Source organism: Podarcis filfolensis, assembly GCF_964270895.1.
Source record: "Podarcis filfolensis genome assembly, chromosome: 10".
NCBI lineage: Eukaryota > Metazoa > Chordata > Lepidosauria > Squamata > Lacertidae > Podarcis > Podarcis filfolensis.
Genome location: NC_139612.1, coordinates 73,360,069 through 73,376,751, shown reverse-complemented (window position 1 = coordinate 73,376,751; position 16,683 = coordinate 73,360,069). Strand labels below are relative to the sequence as shown.

General features: G+C 50.1%; 3 protein-coding genes and 1 long non-coding RNA gene across 5 annotated transcripts in view; 1 reads left to right on the top strand and 3 right to left on the bottom strand.

The window, feature by feature from the left end:
- LOC310744065 (uncharacterized protein) overlaps positions 1-9,062 on the top strand; it is a gene marked incomplete at its 3' end in the record, with an annotated part of 147,265 nt that extends 138,203 nt beyond the window's left edge. The window contains exons 7-8 of the mRNA XM_083574808.1: positions 4,897-6,615; positions 8,951-9,062. Of these exons, the coding sequence (XP_083430934.1) occupies positions 5,042-6,615; positions 8,951-9,062 (1,686 nt within the window). The 5' untranslated portion in view covers positions 4,897-5,041. The remainder of the gene's footprint in view (positions 1-4,896; positions 6,616-8,950) is intronic.
- Positions 1-14,585, bottom strand: part of LOC310742997 (zinc finger and SCAN domain-containing protein 23-like) — a gene marked incomplete at its 3' end in the record, with an annotated part of 64,219 nt that extends 49,634 nt beyond the window's left edge. Inside the window, exon 1 of one of the 2 annotated variants that reach the window (XM_083573018.1) lies at positions 14,529-14,585. The remainder of the gene's footprint in view (positions 1-14,528) is intronic. The other variant, XM_083573019.1, reaches the window with a different exon arrangement.
- The window catches only part of LOC310744088 (uncharacterized protein), a gene marked incomplete at its 3' end in the record, with an annotated part of 165,157 nt that overhangs the window by 122,179 nt on the left and 26,295 nt on the right, over positions 1-16,683 (bottom strand). The gene's annotated exons all lie outside the window — the stretch shown is intronic.
- Positions 1-16,683, bottom strand: part of LOC310743194 — a 75,498-nt gene that overhangs the window by 51,519 nt on the left and 7,296 nt on the right. The window lies entirely within an intron of this gene.

The following is a 16,683-nucleotide window of genomic DNA, read 5'->3' as shown; positions in this document are numbered from 1 at the left end:
ATGTAGCCGCAGGTGATACAATAGGAGCCTTTCTGCAAATGGCCTTTGCAACTCAACTCACTGGGTGGTAACAAAGTATACACATTTGCCTCTTTTCAACGGATGCTTTCGCTTAGCCCCGTTTCCTCAATGAATCCACCCATTTCAGTAAAACCTGAGCTGAAATAGTAAGGAAAGCAAAAGAGGAGCCCTGTCTGACCCCCGTCAGCCTCCAGACTCCCCCAGTCACGCGGCAGGAGATTCTTCCTGAGCCCCCCCCTCCGTGAGGTGGGTATGACATCATGGATGATCCAGTGATGATCCATATGATCCATTGATGATCCACATGATCCAAGCAGACTTGTCCAAAGAGCAGATCTCTAGGCCTGAATGAAACGGGTCTGCGATGATGGATTCGGGGGTCAAGAAATCCACCCTTTCCAATGCTCTCTCAGGCTGGCCAGGAAAAGGCAAGGAGCAGGAATCGTCAGGCATCCCGGCTGACAGACAGACTTGTCATGTTGCCAAAACATGGAGTCTGAGCTGATTTCCATGTACAACTCACTTTGTGGCGCAACCGGGGATGTTTTGGGGTGCTCTCTCTGTGACGGGGGCGTCGATTATTTGAGGATGTACAAATTGCAACGCGCTTTAGTTCTGGGCTGCTTCACTCCTTGCATGGGGGGGGGTGCTCTGCGCGCAAACAGATCAACACCTGCCTTGCTTTCTTCCTGGCCTCATTGTCTTGCCTCTGACGGAGACACAAAGGAAGAATTTTACCTGGGTGTCAGGGCTTTGTGTGCAAAAAGCAAAGCCACTTTTTTTCCTAACACAGGAGTCACAAAGCCTAACCCGCTGTTCAGTGTGCACCAATACCTAAAACCTGGAATGGATCTAAGATCATGGCGTGGGGGGCGGGGGGAGGGAAGGATTTTCAGTGTAAACATTGTAGGGGGGGCCGCACTTTGCAGCTGGATTGCCGGGATCAGCCCCTTCCCCGCTCTCCTCGTCCCCAGAAGGAAGAAGGAAGGGGGAAACCTTCCTCTCCTTCGCCCCCCTCAATTCCTCCCCTCCCGGTACATCCTCCTCTCACCCCGCCCCCACAACCCTCAACCCCTCCCCCCGTATGTCGCACCTCTTCCTCCTCCTCCCATCCGGCTTCTGTTTCCGGAATGAGCGGAGAGAGCCCCCCTCCCAACCTGCCTGCTTCTCCCGGACGTGGAGCTTTTGGGCCGGATTGCTGCTCTGCGGCGTAGCTCGGGGGGGGGCGCTTTTCGGAAAAGGGAAGAGGGGCGGCAGGGGACCCCCCGTGGATGTTGCAGGAAAGGAAAGGAGAATCGGGAGCGAGAACAAAGAGGTAAAGGGGTCACGGGGGGAGGGGAGAGAAGGACCCAGAGACCCCCGCCAGCTCCCCCAAGCGCCTTCCGTGGGGTCTGGATCCCTGCGCGCGTGCTGCGAAGGGGGCTTTCCTTGGCTCCTTAGGCGCCTTGGCAGCGGCGGACATGGGGAAGCTACGCAGGGGGTCCCCACGAGGACCCCATTGCCCCGTTTCCCCCGCGTAGGCATCCCTGGGGCCCTGTGGGCTCCGCACGGATAAAGCCAGAGCCGCGCCAAGGGGGGCCTCTGGGACAGAGGGAGGGAGTCGAGGAAGTGGGGAGGGGGAGCATCCCTGGGGCAGGGAAGTGCAGCACTGGTGTGGGGGAGAGAGGAAGACCAGTCTTTGGGGAGATTTCACCTTGGTGGCGCCTGCGGGGATTCTCTGTAGGGGCCGCCTTGGCTTCTCCCTCCCACCCAGGAATCGGCCACGCCTTCAAGGAGACCAGAGACAGATCCCTGGAAAGTGGGGGGTCGTGTCCCCCCTCCCCTTCCTTCCTGCAAGCTCCATCCTCTTCCCACCCCATAAGCCCCTGCCCTTTCCAGGAAGAGGGGAGGGGAGAGGCCTTCTCAGAAGCGGCTCTTCATTTCTGCAATCCCACCCAGGATGCAGCCAGAAACCTTTTCCTCTCTCTCAGGCGTCCATCTTTAAGTTTCTCTTCCACTGCATGGCTCCAGTACAAGTAAAAGACAGTAAAACATCAAACATTAAAAACCTCCCGATACAGGGCTGCCTTCAGCTGTCTTCTAAATGTCAGAATGTTGCCCATTTCCTCGTCCTCTGCCTGGTTCCCTGTAACTTCGCTTCTCGCAGGGGGGGGGGGAATCAGCAGAAGACCTTCGAAGGACCACCTGCCTGTCCAGACTGAGAGATTTTGGGGGAGATGCTCCTTCAGGTGTACAGGGCCGAGGCTGTTGAGGCCTTTAGGTTGCAGATCTTGCTGCTCCATAACGATCTCATTCAGCAAATAACTTTTTTACTGAAGGCAAAGAAGCATAACAGGATCCAAAAAAAGAGGAAAAACTTAACTTATGTAAAACCCTAACTCAGCATACCAAAACAGCACTCAAGTATAAATCACACAAGCTGAGTAGAGAAATAGGAGACTAGGAAGTGGGACCAGGCGCCTTTCGGCCTTGTAATTTATATTCTATTAAATGTCAGAGGAACCTTGGGACTGGATAACAAGCCTGGCTCACTCCAGTTTAAACCAGCTTCATCTGGTTCCCCAAAACAAGAAAGATTCTTCATAACCTCATCGCAACTTATCCCACCACCAGCTCTCAGCAGAAAGGAAACTGCCGAGTTTCAGGAAGCCTGCATTAGATCAATACTTTTCTATGCCTGGAAAATGCAACCATGACAATTTAAAGATCAGCACTAACAATTTGAATTGTGCTTGAAAATGTGCTGGGAGCCAGGAAAGATCCTTTAGGAGCAGTGATATGTGGTCTCGGCGGCTGCTCCCATTCAGTTGCAGTTTTGGGTCACCTTCTAAGGTAGCCCCATGTAGACCACATAGCGGTAGTCCAAGCCAGAAACAACCAGAGCATGCACCACTCTGGCGAGACAGTGTGCGGGGAAGGAGGGTCTCAGCCTGCGTTCCAGATGGAGCTGCTAGACAGCTGCCCTGGACACAGAATTGAGCTGCGCCTCCATGGTCAGCTGTGAGTCCAAAATGACCCCTAGGCTGTGCACCTGGTCCTTTAGGGCCACAGTTACCCCATTCAGGACCAGGGGGTCCCCCACACCTGCCCACCCCTTGTTCCCCAGGGACAGTACTTCTGTCTTGTCAGGATTCAACCTCAATCTGTTAGCCGCCACCCATCCTCAAACCACCTCCAGGCACCAACACAGGGCATTCACCACCTTCACTGGTTCCAATTTAAATGAGAAGAAGAGCTGGGTATCACCCACATACTGGTGAACACCCAGCCCAAAACCCCTGATGATCTCTCCCACCAGCTTCCTATAGATATTAAAAAGCATGGGGGAGAGGACGGAGCCCTGAGGCACCCCACAAGTGAGAGCCCAGGGGTCAGAACAGTCATCCCCCAACACCACTTTCTGGACATGGCCCAGGAGGAAGGAGGGGAACCACTGCATAACCATTTCCCCAGCTCTCCTCGAGGGTCCAGAAGGACACCATGGCCAAAGGTCTCCAAAGCCACTGAGAGATCTAGCAGAACCAGGAAACAGCTTTCCCCTCAGACTCTAGCGCATCCGAGATTATCAACGAGCGCAACCAGGGCAGTTTCTGTTGCATGATGAGGCCTAAATCCCAATTGGAAGGATCATGGTGGCAGAAGCTTTCCTGGTCCTGCACCCCCAAAAGCTCCAGGCACAAGACTTTCATTAGCTTTGAAGGGGCCATCGGATACTTGGTGGTCTTTTCTTCAAAAGACAAAAATTCTGAATACTTTTTAATTGATGTATGATGTAAATAGTGCTTCTGTTTTACATATTCCACATTGGAGAGATTCTGATACACAGATCTGAGTTCATTGCTCCCCCTGAAACTGATGTGTTAGCAGCACTACAAGCCTGGGTAGTGTGTTTGGGGGTCCTGGGCTGCCTAGACAACAAGACCCCCTTCTCAGCCTTGCTTATATGGTCCCAAGAAAGCAGAGCAGTACGTTAGGCACCAGCTTGGCTGCAAGAGTGGCTGGAAGGAGGTGTGCAGGACACCATGTAACTATCTTAGAGACTCCACTCTGGATTTGTGTAGGTTTCCCTCCATAGCCTTTTCTTCTTCTGAAGATAACTCACGAGGCAGCAAAGTATTACGACCAGAGTTTTCCTTCTCGATGGGCTTTCTTCCCTGGTTGACGAGCCCAATCTGCCCTTCCCTTTCCTCTGCAGCAGGGGCAGAATCTGCTTTCTTGACTGTGGGATTCACTGTTGTTCTCCTCCTCTCCATCCACCAGGGCCTGCCTTCACCTGCAGCAGAATTCCCCAACCCACCAAGAATTTGAGACCCAGCAGCTATCCTCACCTGGTTTAGCCGGCCGGTTGAAGCTGTTCCTGGGATTGTGACCCCTATTCCATCCTGACAGCTTCTGGAAGAAACAGGAGAGAGCTGAGTGCAGGGTGGGAACCAATGGTGGATAAATTACCCCATAAGGTGCATGACATTTCCCCCACCAAAGGTACCGCCGCTCCCCTAACACACCATGACATCGTATGATTGTGATATTTAAGACAGTCCATCAATAAATCAATACTACATTTTCAAGGTACTACATATTCCACTAAGCACAGTTTATCTATTTGCCTTGAATATCCTGCTTTTCTGTGTCATTTTAGGATAGTCCTGCATCAGAAGATGGGCACGAAATCAGACAGCACATTATCTTTTAAAAAATTAAGCTGCTTTATGAACATTGGTTGAGGATTTTGAAAGTTGCTCATGAATTACTATCATTTGACATTGCAACTTCACTTCCTAAAAACTGGGAACATGGGTAGGAGGTGAGGAAATGTAGGAGACGTTGAAATAGGAGAAGGTGCTAATGGAGCTTGATGTGTTCTCTTTCCCTTAGTTCTGGAAACCCAAACAGGATTCCCTTTCCTCCCACTCTGAAGAAGGAGAAGGAGAAGACAGTCAGAACTCCCGGGGATGGGTTACCTTTCGTTCCATTAGGAATAGAAATTAAAATGTGTGAAATGTGGAATATGCTTCATTGAATGAGGACACATAGTTCACATCAACAACCTCCAACAGGGGAGAAACGATTTAAAGGTATGGAGTGTGGGAAAAGTTTCGCTGATAGTGGAAACCTTAGAACACATCAACGGACTCACACAGGGGAGAAACCATTTAAATGCCTGGAGTGCGGAAAGACCTTTACTCGTAATGGACACCTTAGAAGACATCAACAGACTCATACAGGGGAGAAACCATTTAAATGCCTGGAGTGCGGAAAGTGCTTCAGTCAGAATGGAAGCCTTAGAACACATCAACGGACCCACACAGGGGAGAAACCATATAAATGTATAGAGTGTGGAAAGAGCTTCAGTCATAATGGATACCTTAAATTACACCAGCGGATTCACACAGGGGAGAAACCATTTAAATGCCTGGAGTGCGGAAAGACCTTTACTCGTAATGGACACCTTAGAAGACATCAACAGACTCATACAGGGGAGAAACCATTTAAATGCCTGGAGTGCGGAAAGTGCTTCAGTCAGAATGGAAGCCTTAGAACACATCAACGGACCCACACAGGGGAGAAACCATATAAATGTATAGAGTGTGGAAAGAGCTTCAGTCATAATGGATACCTTAAATTACACCAGCGGATTCACACAGGGGAGAAACCATATAAATGCCTGGAGTGCGGAAAGTGCTTCAGTCAGAATGGAGACCTTAGAAGACATCAACGGACTCATACAGGGGAGAAACCATTTAAATGTATAGAGTGCAGAATGTGCTTCAGTCAGAATGGAGACCTTAAATTACACCAGCGGATTCACACAGGGGAGAAACCATATAAATGTATAGAGTGCGGAATGAGCTTTAGTCATAATGGAAGCCTTAGAAGACATCAACGGACTCATACAGGGGAGAAACCATTTAAATGTATAGAGTGCGGAATGTGCTTCAGTCGGAATGGAGACCTTAAATTACACCAGCGGATTCACACAGGGGAGAAACCATATAAATGTATAGAGTGTGGAATGAGCTTTAGTCATAATGGAAACCTTAGAACACATCAACGGACTCATACAGGGGAGAAACCATTTAAATGTATAGAGTGCGGAATGTGCTTCAGTCAGAATGGAGACCTTAAATTACACCAGCGGATTCATACAGGGGAGAAACCATATAAATGTATAGAATGCGGAAAGAGCTTTAGTCATAATGGAAGCCTTAGAACACATCAACGGACTCACACAGGGGAGAAACCATATAAATGTATAGAGTGTGGAAAGAGCTTTAGTCATAATGGAAGACTTAGAACACATCAACGGACTCACACAGGGGAGAAACCATTTAAATGTATAGAGTGTGGAAATAGCTTCAGTAATAATGGAAACCTTAGAAAACATCAACGGACTCATACAGGGGAGAAACCATATAAATGTATAGAGTGTGGAAAGAGCTTTAGTGATAATGGAAGCCTTAGAACACATCAACGGACTCACACAGGGGAGAAACCATATAAATGTATAGAGTGCGGGATGAGCTTTAGTGATAATGGAAGCCTTAGAACACATCAACGGACTCACACAGGGGAGAAACCATTTCAATGTATGGAGTGTGGAAAGGACTTCAGTCAGAATGGACACCTTAGATCCCATCAACGGACTCACACAGGGGAGAAACCATATAAATGTATAGAGTGTGGAAAGAGCTTTAGTCATAATGGAAGCCTTAGAACACATCAACGGACTCACACAGGGGAGAAACCATATAAATGTATAGAGTGTGGAAAGAGCTTTAGTCAAAATGGAAGACTTAGAACACATCAACGGACTCACACAGGGGAGAAACCATTTAAATGTATAGAGTGCGGAAAGAGCTTCAGTGATAATGGAAAACTTAGAAGACATCAGCAGACACACAGCAGAGAAACCATTTAAATGTATGGACTGTGAAAGGAGCTTCAGTCAGAGAGGAACAACAAACTCACACAAAACACAAACCTTATAAATATCAGGAAAGTAGATAGAGATTGAGCCCTAGTGGAAGTTCTAAATCAACAGACTCACGGACAGGAAGAACTTTAGGAATTGAAACCCTTCAAACCATCCACAAACTCAGAGAGGAGAAGCAGTTTAAATGAAAAGATTGCAAAAGTGCTTTATTTACAATGGAGTGTTTAAGGAACATCCAGGGACTCTCACATGGAAGATCCCATTTTGGTGTCTGGAGTGTGGGACATCTTCCTCTCAGAGTCCACTCTTTTCTTCACAGAAATGAACTCGGCAGGAAATCAGTCTTGAACACATTTTTTGTATATGAAGTTCTGGTATTTATGTGTAAAACTGTATAGTAATGAAATATTGAAGGCAATGTCAAACAATGTGATTATAATCTAAGATGTAAAGTACCTTTCAATAGAGAAGGGGTGAGGGTTTATCTGGATTGCTGGTGGTCAGTGAGGATTAAAGCTGGGCGATATATTGTTCCAAACTGGTTTCTAGACCACATCGTGATAACCTTTCAAAAACAACTGATATGGCAACACACCGCAGATCACAGTGTGTGTTTCTGGGATGCTCATTTGCCTGGAAGCAGCCGGCAGAAAGCTTTTCTTTGTGAAGCCCCTGCAGCTGCCGAGTTGCTGACTTCCCTCCCAGATGACAGGAAGCGAAAGACACACATCCATTGCCCTGTGTCCTTCCAGCCTCTTTCCTCCCTTGCTCCCTTCTGCCGGTTTGTGTGCCTGACTTAGATATCCTGTGTGCTCTATTTTTTTACTTCTGAAACTGGATTTCCCCTCAGGAGCTAAGTTTTGTGCCTCACTGGGGACCCAGTGAGAACTGTATGCTTTGAAAGCTCAGTAAATTATTACCGAAGAAGTCCTGCTGCTTCTCTGTGTGTTTTTGACCTCAGTGAGGGACTTGCTCTACACGTGGCCCCTACTCTCCTCCTGGCCTGGAGTTGCTTTACTCAAGCATGCAAGACGGGTGCATCTGTGTGCACTCAAAAGCAAATAAAGTAGGACTCTCCTTTCTATGAGAGTACAGTGGTACCTTGGGTTACAGACGCTTCAGGTTACAGACACTTCAGGTTACAGACTCTGCTAACCCAGAAATAGTACTTCGGGTTAATAACTTTGCTTCAGGATGAGAACAGAAATCGTGCTCCGGCGGTGGTGCAGCAGCAGGAGGCCTCATTAGCTAAAGTGGTGCCTCGGGTGGGGTGCTGTCTTGCTTTGGACATGAAGGAGAGCAGACATGATTCCTTGGTCCTGATGTGTGCTGAATAAACTGCTTGTAAATCTGCTCACATATGCCTCTCCAGCCACTTCTCTTGTGCCTTTACTCTGCTGAGTGTGCATGCCCAGTTTCTGAAGCTCAGGTTGCAGTTTCATGCTGATCCAAGGACTGGAGATCGCCCAGCACAGCTGGGGGGCTGCCATTTGCCCCCAATTCCTTGGCTGCATCCCAGCACTAAGCACTGGAGGAGAAAATGAGCCCTGCAGGATCAGGCCAGAGGGCTCCCTCCTATAGGGGAGACAGAGCAGAGGAGCCACCCATCACCCTGTCCTCCTCCTCCTCCACCACAGATTGGCCTCCTCCTCTTTTAAACCACCTTTATTGGTGGCCTCTGCCTCTTGTGGGAGGGAGTTCCACAGGTTTTATTCTGCCCTGCTAGAGGAAGCGCTTTCTCTTCTCTGCCTTCCTTCCTTCCTTCCTTCCTTGCACCAGTGAGGTTTTAGGGACCAGGGTATATTTCATGTCTGAATGTTTCCATCTGCGGACAACCTCGACTTCTTGCAGGAAAGGGAGGGATTGGGCTTTCGCTCTGGAGGACCCTGCCCCCCCCCCCGTCTTACTATCCTCTCTAGGAATCTAGCTCGTTTCCGTTTAACCCTTGGCAAGCCGAGCTCACTCAACTCACGCCTCTCCCTCTCCCGAGAGCAGGAGCATCGCGCAGCAATTGCATCCCGAGAAGGCGGAGGAGGAGAGGTTTATGGATTACTTCCGCAACGGATACATTCAGTTTTGGACAGCAGCTGAACAGCTGGCCCCCTAACAGCTGGCCCCTGAACACGGGTCCTAAGAAATCTTCACTGGTTCCCGGTCCGTTTCTGAGCACCATTCAAAGTGTTGGTGCTGACCTTGAAAGCCCTAAATGGTCTCAGCCCGAGGAAAACATTTCCGCAAAAAGATCAAAACATGTAGCCGCAGGTGATACAATAGGAGCCTTTCTGCAAATGGCCTTTGCAACTCAACTCACTGGGTGGTAACAAAGTATACACATTTGCCTCTTTTCAACGGATGCTTTCGCTTAGCCCCGTTTCCTCAATGAATCCACCCATTTCAGTAAAACCTGAGCTGAAATAGTAAGGAGAGCAAAACAGTCTGACCCCCGTCAGCCTCCAGACTCCCTCAGTCACGCGGCAGGAGATTCTTCCTGAGCCCCCCCCCCCTCCGTGAGGTGGGTATGACATCATGGATGATCCAGTGATGATCCATATGATCCAGTGATGATCCACATGATCCAAGCAGACTTGTCCAAAGAGCAGATCTCTAGGCCTGAATGAAACGGGTCTGCGATGATGGATTCGGGGGTCAAGAAATCCACCCTTTCCAATGCTCTCTCAGGCTGGCCAGGAAAAGGCAGGGAGCAGGAATCGTCAGGCATCCCGGTTGACAGACAGACTTGTCATGTTGCCAAAACATGGAGTCTGAGCTGATTTCCTTTGTGGCGCAACCGGGGATGTTTTTGGGGTGCTCTCTCTGTGACGGGGGGTCGATTATTTGAGGGTGTACAAATTGCAGCGCGCTTTAGTTCTGGGCTGCTTCACTCCTCGCATGGGGGGGCAGCTCTGCGCGCAAACAGATCAACAGCTGCCTTGCTTTCTTCCTGGCCTCATTGTGTTACCTCTGACGGAGACACAAGGGAAGAATTGTGTTGGGGGCGGTGTACAAAAGCCCAAGCCCTATTTTTTCCGTAACACAGGAGTCACAGAGTCCAACCCGCTGCTCAATGTGCACAAATACCAAAAACCTGGAATGGATCTAAGATCATGGCGTGGGTGGGGGGAGGGAAGGATTTTGCAATGTAAACATTGTAGGGGGGGACCCCACTTTGCAGCGGGATTTCCTGGATCAGCCCCTCCCGCGCTCTCCTAGTAAGGGGGGGAGGGGGAAAACAATTCTTTCCCTGCCTTCCCGGCACAACCTGCTTTCACGCCGCCCCCCCAACCCTCAACCCCCCCCCCCCCGCATGTCGCACCTCTTCCTCCTCTTCCTCCTCCTCCAATCCGGCTTCTGTTTCCGGAATGAGCGGAGAGAGCCCCCCTCCCAACCTGCCTGCTTCTCCCGGAAGCGGAGCTTCGACTGCGGATTGCTGCTCTGCGCCGTAGCTGGGGGGGGGGGGGGCTTTCGGAAAAGGAAGGAGGGGCGGCCGGTCAATCCCCCCCACCCCCGTGGATGTTGCAGGAAAGGAAAGGAGAATCGGGAGCGAGAACAAAGAGGTAAAGGGGTCGCGGAGGAGAGGGGAGAAAAGGATCCAGAGACCCCCGCCAGCTCCCCCAAGCGCCTTCCGTGGGGTCTGGATCCCTGCATGCGTGCTGTAGTGTTAAGGGGGCTTTCCTTGGCCCCTTAGGCGCCTTGGCAGCGGCGGACATGGGGAACCTACGCAGGGAGTCCCCTACCTACGCAGCGGGTCCCCACGAGGACCCCCTTGCCCCGTTTTCCCCGCGTAGGCATTCCTGGGGTCCTGTGGGCTCCGCACGGATAAAGCCAGGCCATGAAAGGGTTAACGGGCGTGAGGGACGCCTGGATAGAGACCCCCCCCGTCCCTAATCTGTGCGTCTTTGGGTGGCCCCTCAGGATGGAAAGATGGGGGGTGAGGGCTGAGGCGTGCCAAGGGGGGCCTCTGGGTTCAGGGGAGACTCTGGGACAGAGGGAGGGAGTCGAGGAAGTGGGGAGGGGGAGCATCCCTGGGGCAGAGAAGTGCAGCATTGGGGGGGGGGGAGACAGGAAGACAAGTCTTTCGGGGATTTTCTGGAGGGGCCGCCTTGTTTTCTCCCTCCCGCCCAAGAATTGGCCACCCCTTCAAGGCGACCAGAGAGGGATCCCTGAAAAGTGGGGGGTCCAGTCCCCCCACCCCTCCTTCCTGTAACCTCCATCCTCCTCCCACCCCATAAGCCCCCATAAGCCCCGAGAGGAAGAGGGGAGGGGAGAGGCCTTCTCAGAAGCGGCTCTTGGTTTCCGCAATCCCACCCAGGAAGCAGCCAGAAACCTTTTCCTCTCTCTCAGGCTTCCATCTTTAAGTTTCTCTTCCACTGCATGGCTCCAGTACAAATAAAAGACAGTAAAACATCAGACATTAAAAACTTCCCGATAGAGGGTTGCCTTCAGCTGTCTTCTAAATGTCAGAATATTCCCCACTTCCTCGCCCTCTGCCTGGTTCCCTGTAACTTCGCTTCTCGCAGGGGGGGAATCAGCAGAAGACCTTCGAAGGACCACCTCCCTGTCCAGACTGAGCGATTTTGGGGGAGATGCTCCTTCAGGTCTACACATCAACGGACTCACACAGGGGAGAAACCATATAAATGTATAGAGTGCGGAATGAGCTTTAGTGATAATGGAAGCCTTAGAAGACATCAACGGACTCACACAGGGGAGAAACCATATAAATGTATAGAGTGCGGAATGAGCTTTAGTCATAATGGAAGCCTTAGAACACATCAACGGACTCATACAGGGGAGAAACCATTTAAATGCCTGGAGTGTGGAAAGTGCTTCAGTCATAATGGATACCTTAAATTACACCAGCGGATTCACACAGGGGAGAAACCATATAAATGTATAGAGTGCGGAATGAGCTTTAGTCATAATGGAAGCCTTAGAACACATCAACGGACTCACACAGGGGAGAAACCATTTAAATGCATGGAGTGTGAAAAGAGCTTCAGTCACAGTGGAACCCTTAGAAGACATCAACGGACTCACACAGGGGAGAAACCATATAAATGTATAGAGTGCGGAATGAGCTTTAGTCATAATGGAAGCCTTAGAACACATCAACGGACTCACACAGGGGAGAAACCATATAAATGTATAGAGTGTGGAATGAGCTTTAGTCATAATAGAAGACTTAGAACACATCAACGGACTCACACAGGGGAGAAACCATTTAAATGTATAGAGTGCGGAAAGAGCTTCAGTGATAATGGAAACCTTAGAAAACATCAAAGGACTCACACAGGGGAGAAACCATATAAATGTATAGAGTGCGGAATGAGCTTTAGTCATAATGGAAGCCTTAGAACACATCAACGGACTCATACAGGGGAGAAACCATTTAAATGCCTGGAGTGTGGAAAGTGCTTCAGTCATAATGGATACCTTAAATTACACCAGCGGATTCACACAGGGGAGAAACCATATAAATGTATAGAGTGCGGAAAGAGCTTTAGTCATAATGGAAGACTTAGAAAACATCAACGGACTCATACAGGGGAGAAACCATTTAAATGTATAGAGTGCGGAAAGAGCTTCAGTGATAATGGAAACCTTAGAAGACATCAGCAGACACACAGCAGAGAAACCAACAACTGATATGGCAACACACCGCAGATCACAGTGTGTGTTTCTGGGATGCTCATTTGCCTGGAAGCAGCCGGCAGAAAGCTTTTCTTTGTGAAGCCCCTGCAGCTGCCGAGTTGCTTACTTCCCTCCCAGACGACAGGAAGCGATAGACACACATCCACTGCCCTGTGTCCTTCCAGCCTCTTTCCTCCCTTGCTCCCTTCTGCCGGTTTGTGTGCCTGACTTAGATATCCTGTGTGCTGTATTTTTTTACTTCTGAAACTGGATTTCCCCTCAGGAGCTAAGTTTTGTGCCTCACTGGGGACCCAGTGAGAACTGTACGCTTTGAAAGCTCAGTAAACTATTTCTGAAGAAGTCCTGCTGCTTCTCTGTGTGTTTTTGACCTCAGTGTGGGAATTGATCTACACGTGGCCCCTACTCTCCTCCTGGCCTGGAGTTGCTTTATTCAAGCATGCAAGACGGGTGCATCTGTGTGCACTCAAAAGCAAATAAAGTAGGACTCGCCTTTCTATGAGAGTACAGTGGTACCTTGGATTACAGACGCTTCAGCTTACAGACACTTCAGGTTACAGACTCTACTAACCCAGAAATAGTACTTTGGGTTAAGAACTTTGCTTCAGGATGAGAACAGAAATCGCACGGCGGCAGCAGGAGCCCCCATTAGCTAAAGTGGTGTCTAGGTTAAGAACAGTTTCAGGTTAAGAACGGACTTCCGGAAGGGATTAAGTTCTTAACCTGAGGTACCACTGTAATGTGTTTTCAACTTTTTTTTGGTTTTTTGAAATTTTGTAATCTGCTCTAGGAGATTCGGATTACAGACAGGGAACTAACAGTAATGATGATGATGTTACATTGCTTAACATGCCCCCTCCCCAGTCATGAATACTTGAGGGCACTCCTGGGTCCATCATGGTCGCTTGAGGCTCAGGTGCCCATGTCCAGCTCAGGCTAGTTCCCCACCCCACAGACCTTTAGGGACAGAGAGGACATGGCCCTGGTCCTTCCTGCTCTACACCAGATGGGATGGTTGCAACGCTCTCTGTGTGGAACTGCCCTTGAAGGCGACTTGGGAACTGGCCCAAAATGCAGCAGCCAGATGATTGGCTGGGCTGCCTCTCTTTATGAATGGCATTTCTCTCCCACCTCTTTGCCCAAGGAGATCAAGGCGGCATCCATGGGTCTACCCCTCCCCACTGAGTCCCCCCACAACAAACACATTGGATTCCTGTTTTAAAACAGTTGCACTGGTTGTTTCCTTTCCAGCAGGACCTCTCCTGCTCTCAATGCCTTGGCTTGTGAGACCTCCAGTGGTGCTTTCATGGAACTATAGAAGTGGATGGCACCCCAAGGATCATCTAGCTCAACCCCAGGCAATCTCAGAGACCACGCTTGCATCTGGAGGAACTGAGCACTGGAGGAGAAAATGGGCCCTGCAGGATCAGGCCAGAGGCCTCCCTCCTATAGGGGAGACAGAGAAGAGGAGCCACCCATTGCCCTCTCCTCCTCCTCCTCCTCCACGGATTGGCCTCCTCCTCTTTTAACACCACCTTTATTGGTGGCCTCTGCCTGTTGTGGGAGGGAGTTCCACAGGTTTTTCTCTGCCCTGCAAGAGGAAGCGCTTTCTCTTCTCTGCCTTCCTTCCTTCTCCTTTCACAGGTGAGGTTTTAGGGACCAGCGTATATTTCATGTCCGAATGTTTCCATCCGCGGCCAACCTCTGTCATAAAAGGGGACTGATCCATACATCCGAATGGGGTTTCTCTGCATGCATTTCCCCACTCCTGGATCCAAGGGGTCAGCGGTGCATCCATGCAAAGGAAGAGCAGAGCTGCTGCCCTCCTGCGACCCTCCGCGCCCTGACTTGCCCCCCTCTCGCCATGCAGTGCTGGGACCCCCGCTCTCCCCATGGGCCCTATCCTGGGAGAGAGGAGACTCACCAGATCCCAGCAGGCGCCCCCAGGCAGCCTCTGCAGAGCCGAACCAACGGGACCCCCACACGCCCGACTTCTTGCAGGAAAGGGAGGGAGAGGCTTTTGATCTGGAGGACCCTGCCCCCCCTCTTACTTTCCTGTCTAGGAATCTAGCTCGTTTCTGTTTAATCCTTGGCAAGCCGAGCGCACCCAACTCACGCCTCTCCCTCTCTCGAGAGCCGGAGCATCGCGCACCAATGGCATCCCGATTAGGCAGAGTAGGAGAGGTTTATGGATTATTTCCGGCAACGGATACATTCAGTTTTGGACAGCAGCTGAACAGCTGGCCCCTGAACACGGGTCCTAAGTAATCTTCACTGGCTCCCGGTCCACTTCCGAGCACCATTCAAAGTGTTGGTGCTGACCTTGAAAGCCCCAAATGGTCTCAGCCCAGTAGAAGGGGAGGAGCGTCTCCACGTCCATCGCTCAGCCCGGACACTGAGGTCCAGCTCCGAGGGTCTTCTGGCAGGTCCCTCATTGCGAGAAGTGAGGTCACAGGGGGCCTTCTCGGTTGTCGTGACTGCCCTGTGGAACACCCTCCCACCAGATGTCAAGGAGACAAACCTCCATAGACGCCTAAAAGCAGCTCCGTATCGGGAAGCTTTTAATATTTCATGTTGGGTCATGTTTTCTTCTATTCTTTTGGAAGCTGCCCAGAGACAATGTTCTTGTTCTTGTTGTACATGTTGTTGTCGTTGGACATCCAGCTTTTAATAGCCAACAACACAGAGATAAAGGGCTGCTTCGTTCTGTGCTTTTTGACTCCTATGTGGGCTTATGGTTCTGGGGCTTGTGGATCTCATGGATTTAATGTCTTGCCATTATAAATGCACGGGGATAAGTGCATTTACAGAGACACATTTCTGCAAAAAGACTAAAACTCCGGCATGTAGCCGCAGGTGATACAATAGGAGCCTTTCTGCAAATGGCCTTTGCAACACAACTCACTGGGTGGTAACAAAGTATACACATTTGCCTCTTTTCAACGTAGCCCCGTTTCCTCAGTGAATCCACCCATTTATTGATAAAATGTAACTTCTGCCAGGAAAACCTGAGCTGAAATAGTAAGGAGAGCAAAACAACAGCCCTGTCTGACCCCAGTCACGTGGCGGGAGATTCTTCCTGAGGGCCCCCCCCCACGTGAGATGGGTATGACATCATGGATGATCCATTGATGATCCATATGATCCATTGGTGACCCCCATTGTTACGGTAAAATTCTGGGTGAGAGGCTGCTCAGCCACCCAGCTCGTCGGACTAAGTCCGCGGGTCCCTGCGGAGAAAAATGAGCTCAGCCGGAGACAGGAGCAAGCTGCAGAAGATCCACGTTTATTGCGCAACAGGTTCAAGGTGAGATTGAACAGCGAGAAAGGGGTGACCTAAACTTTTGAAACTTCCCTCCATGTCCCAGAATACAGTGCAAAATACATCCCAGTTACATCATGAATACATTAAAGAGAGGTTGGGTTACACAGATTACATCATGAATACATTAAGAAGAGGTTGGGTTACACAGGATTAACATATGGAGGAGGGAGGGGGGAATATGCTGAGCTGGAGATATGCGCAGATAAGCACATCCTGATGAGAAGACAATGGTCCATGTACTGGCATTTCCTGGAGGAAAGGCTTGGCAGAGTGATTTGACAGAATTAGGGTCTTGACACCTTGCTTGAGGGATTATGGAGGACAGGGGAGGTGTGATGGAGTCCTAGAGAAATTGAGCAAATTGGCACGTTGATTTTCTATGAATTTTATAGATTTTAGTCCCTTTTGACATTGACAATTGGAAATAAATTGCTATATTGTAGCGAAGAAGAAGGTGAAGAAGACATGCCCCCCCCCTTCCATATCAAACAGCACCAATATCTAAAACACGGACGGATCTAAGCTCATGGGGTGGGGGAGAGGAGCATTTTGCAATGTAAACCTTGTAGGCGGGACGGGATCCACTTTGCAGCTGGATCTCTGGGATCAGCCCCTCCCTCGCTCTCCAATCCACTAAAGGAAGGGGGGAAACCTTCCTCTCCTCCCCCCCTCACTCAAATGTCCCCTCCCCTCCCTGCACATCCTCCTCTCACCCCGCCCCCACCATCCCAAATCCCTCCCCCAATACATTGCT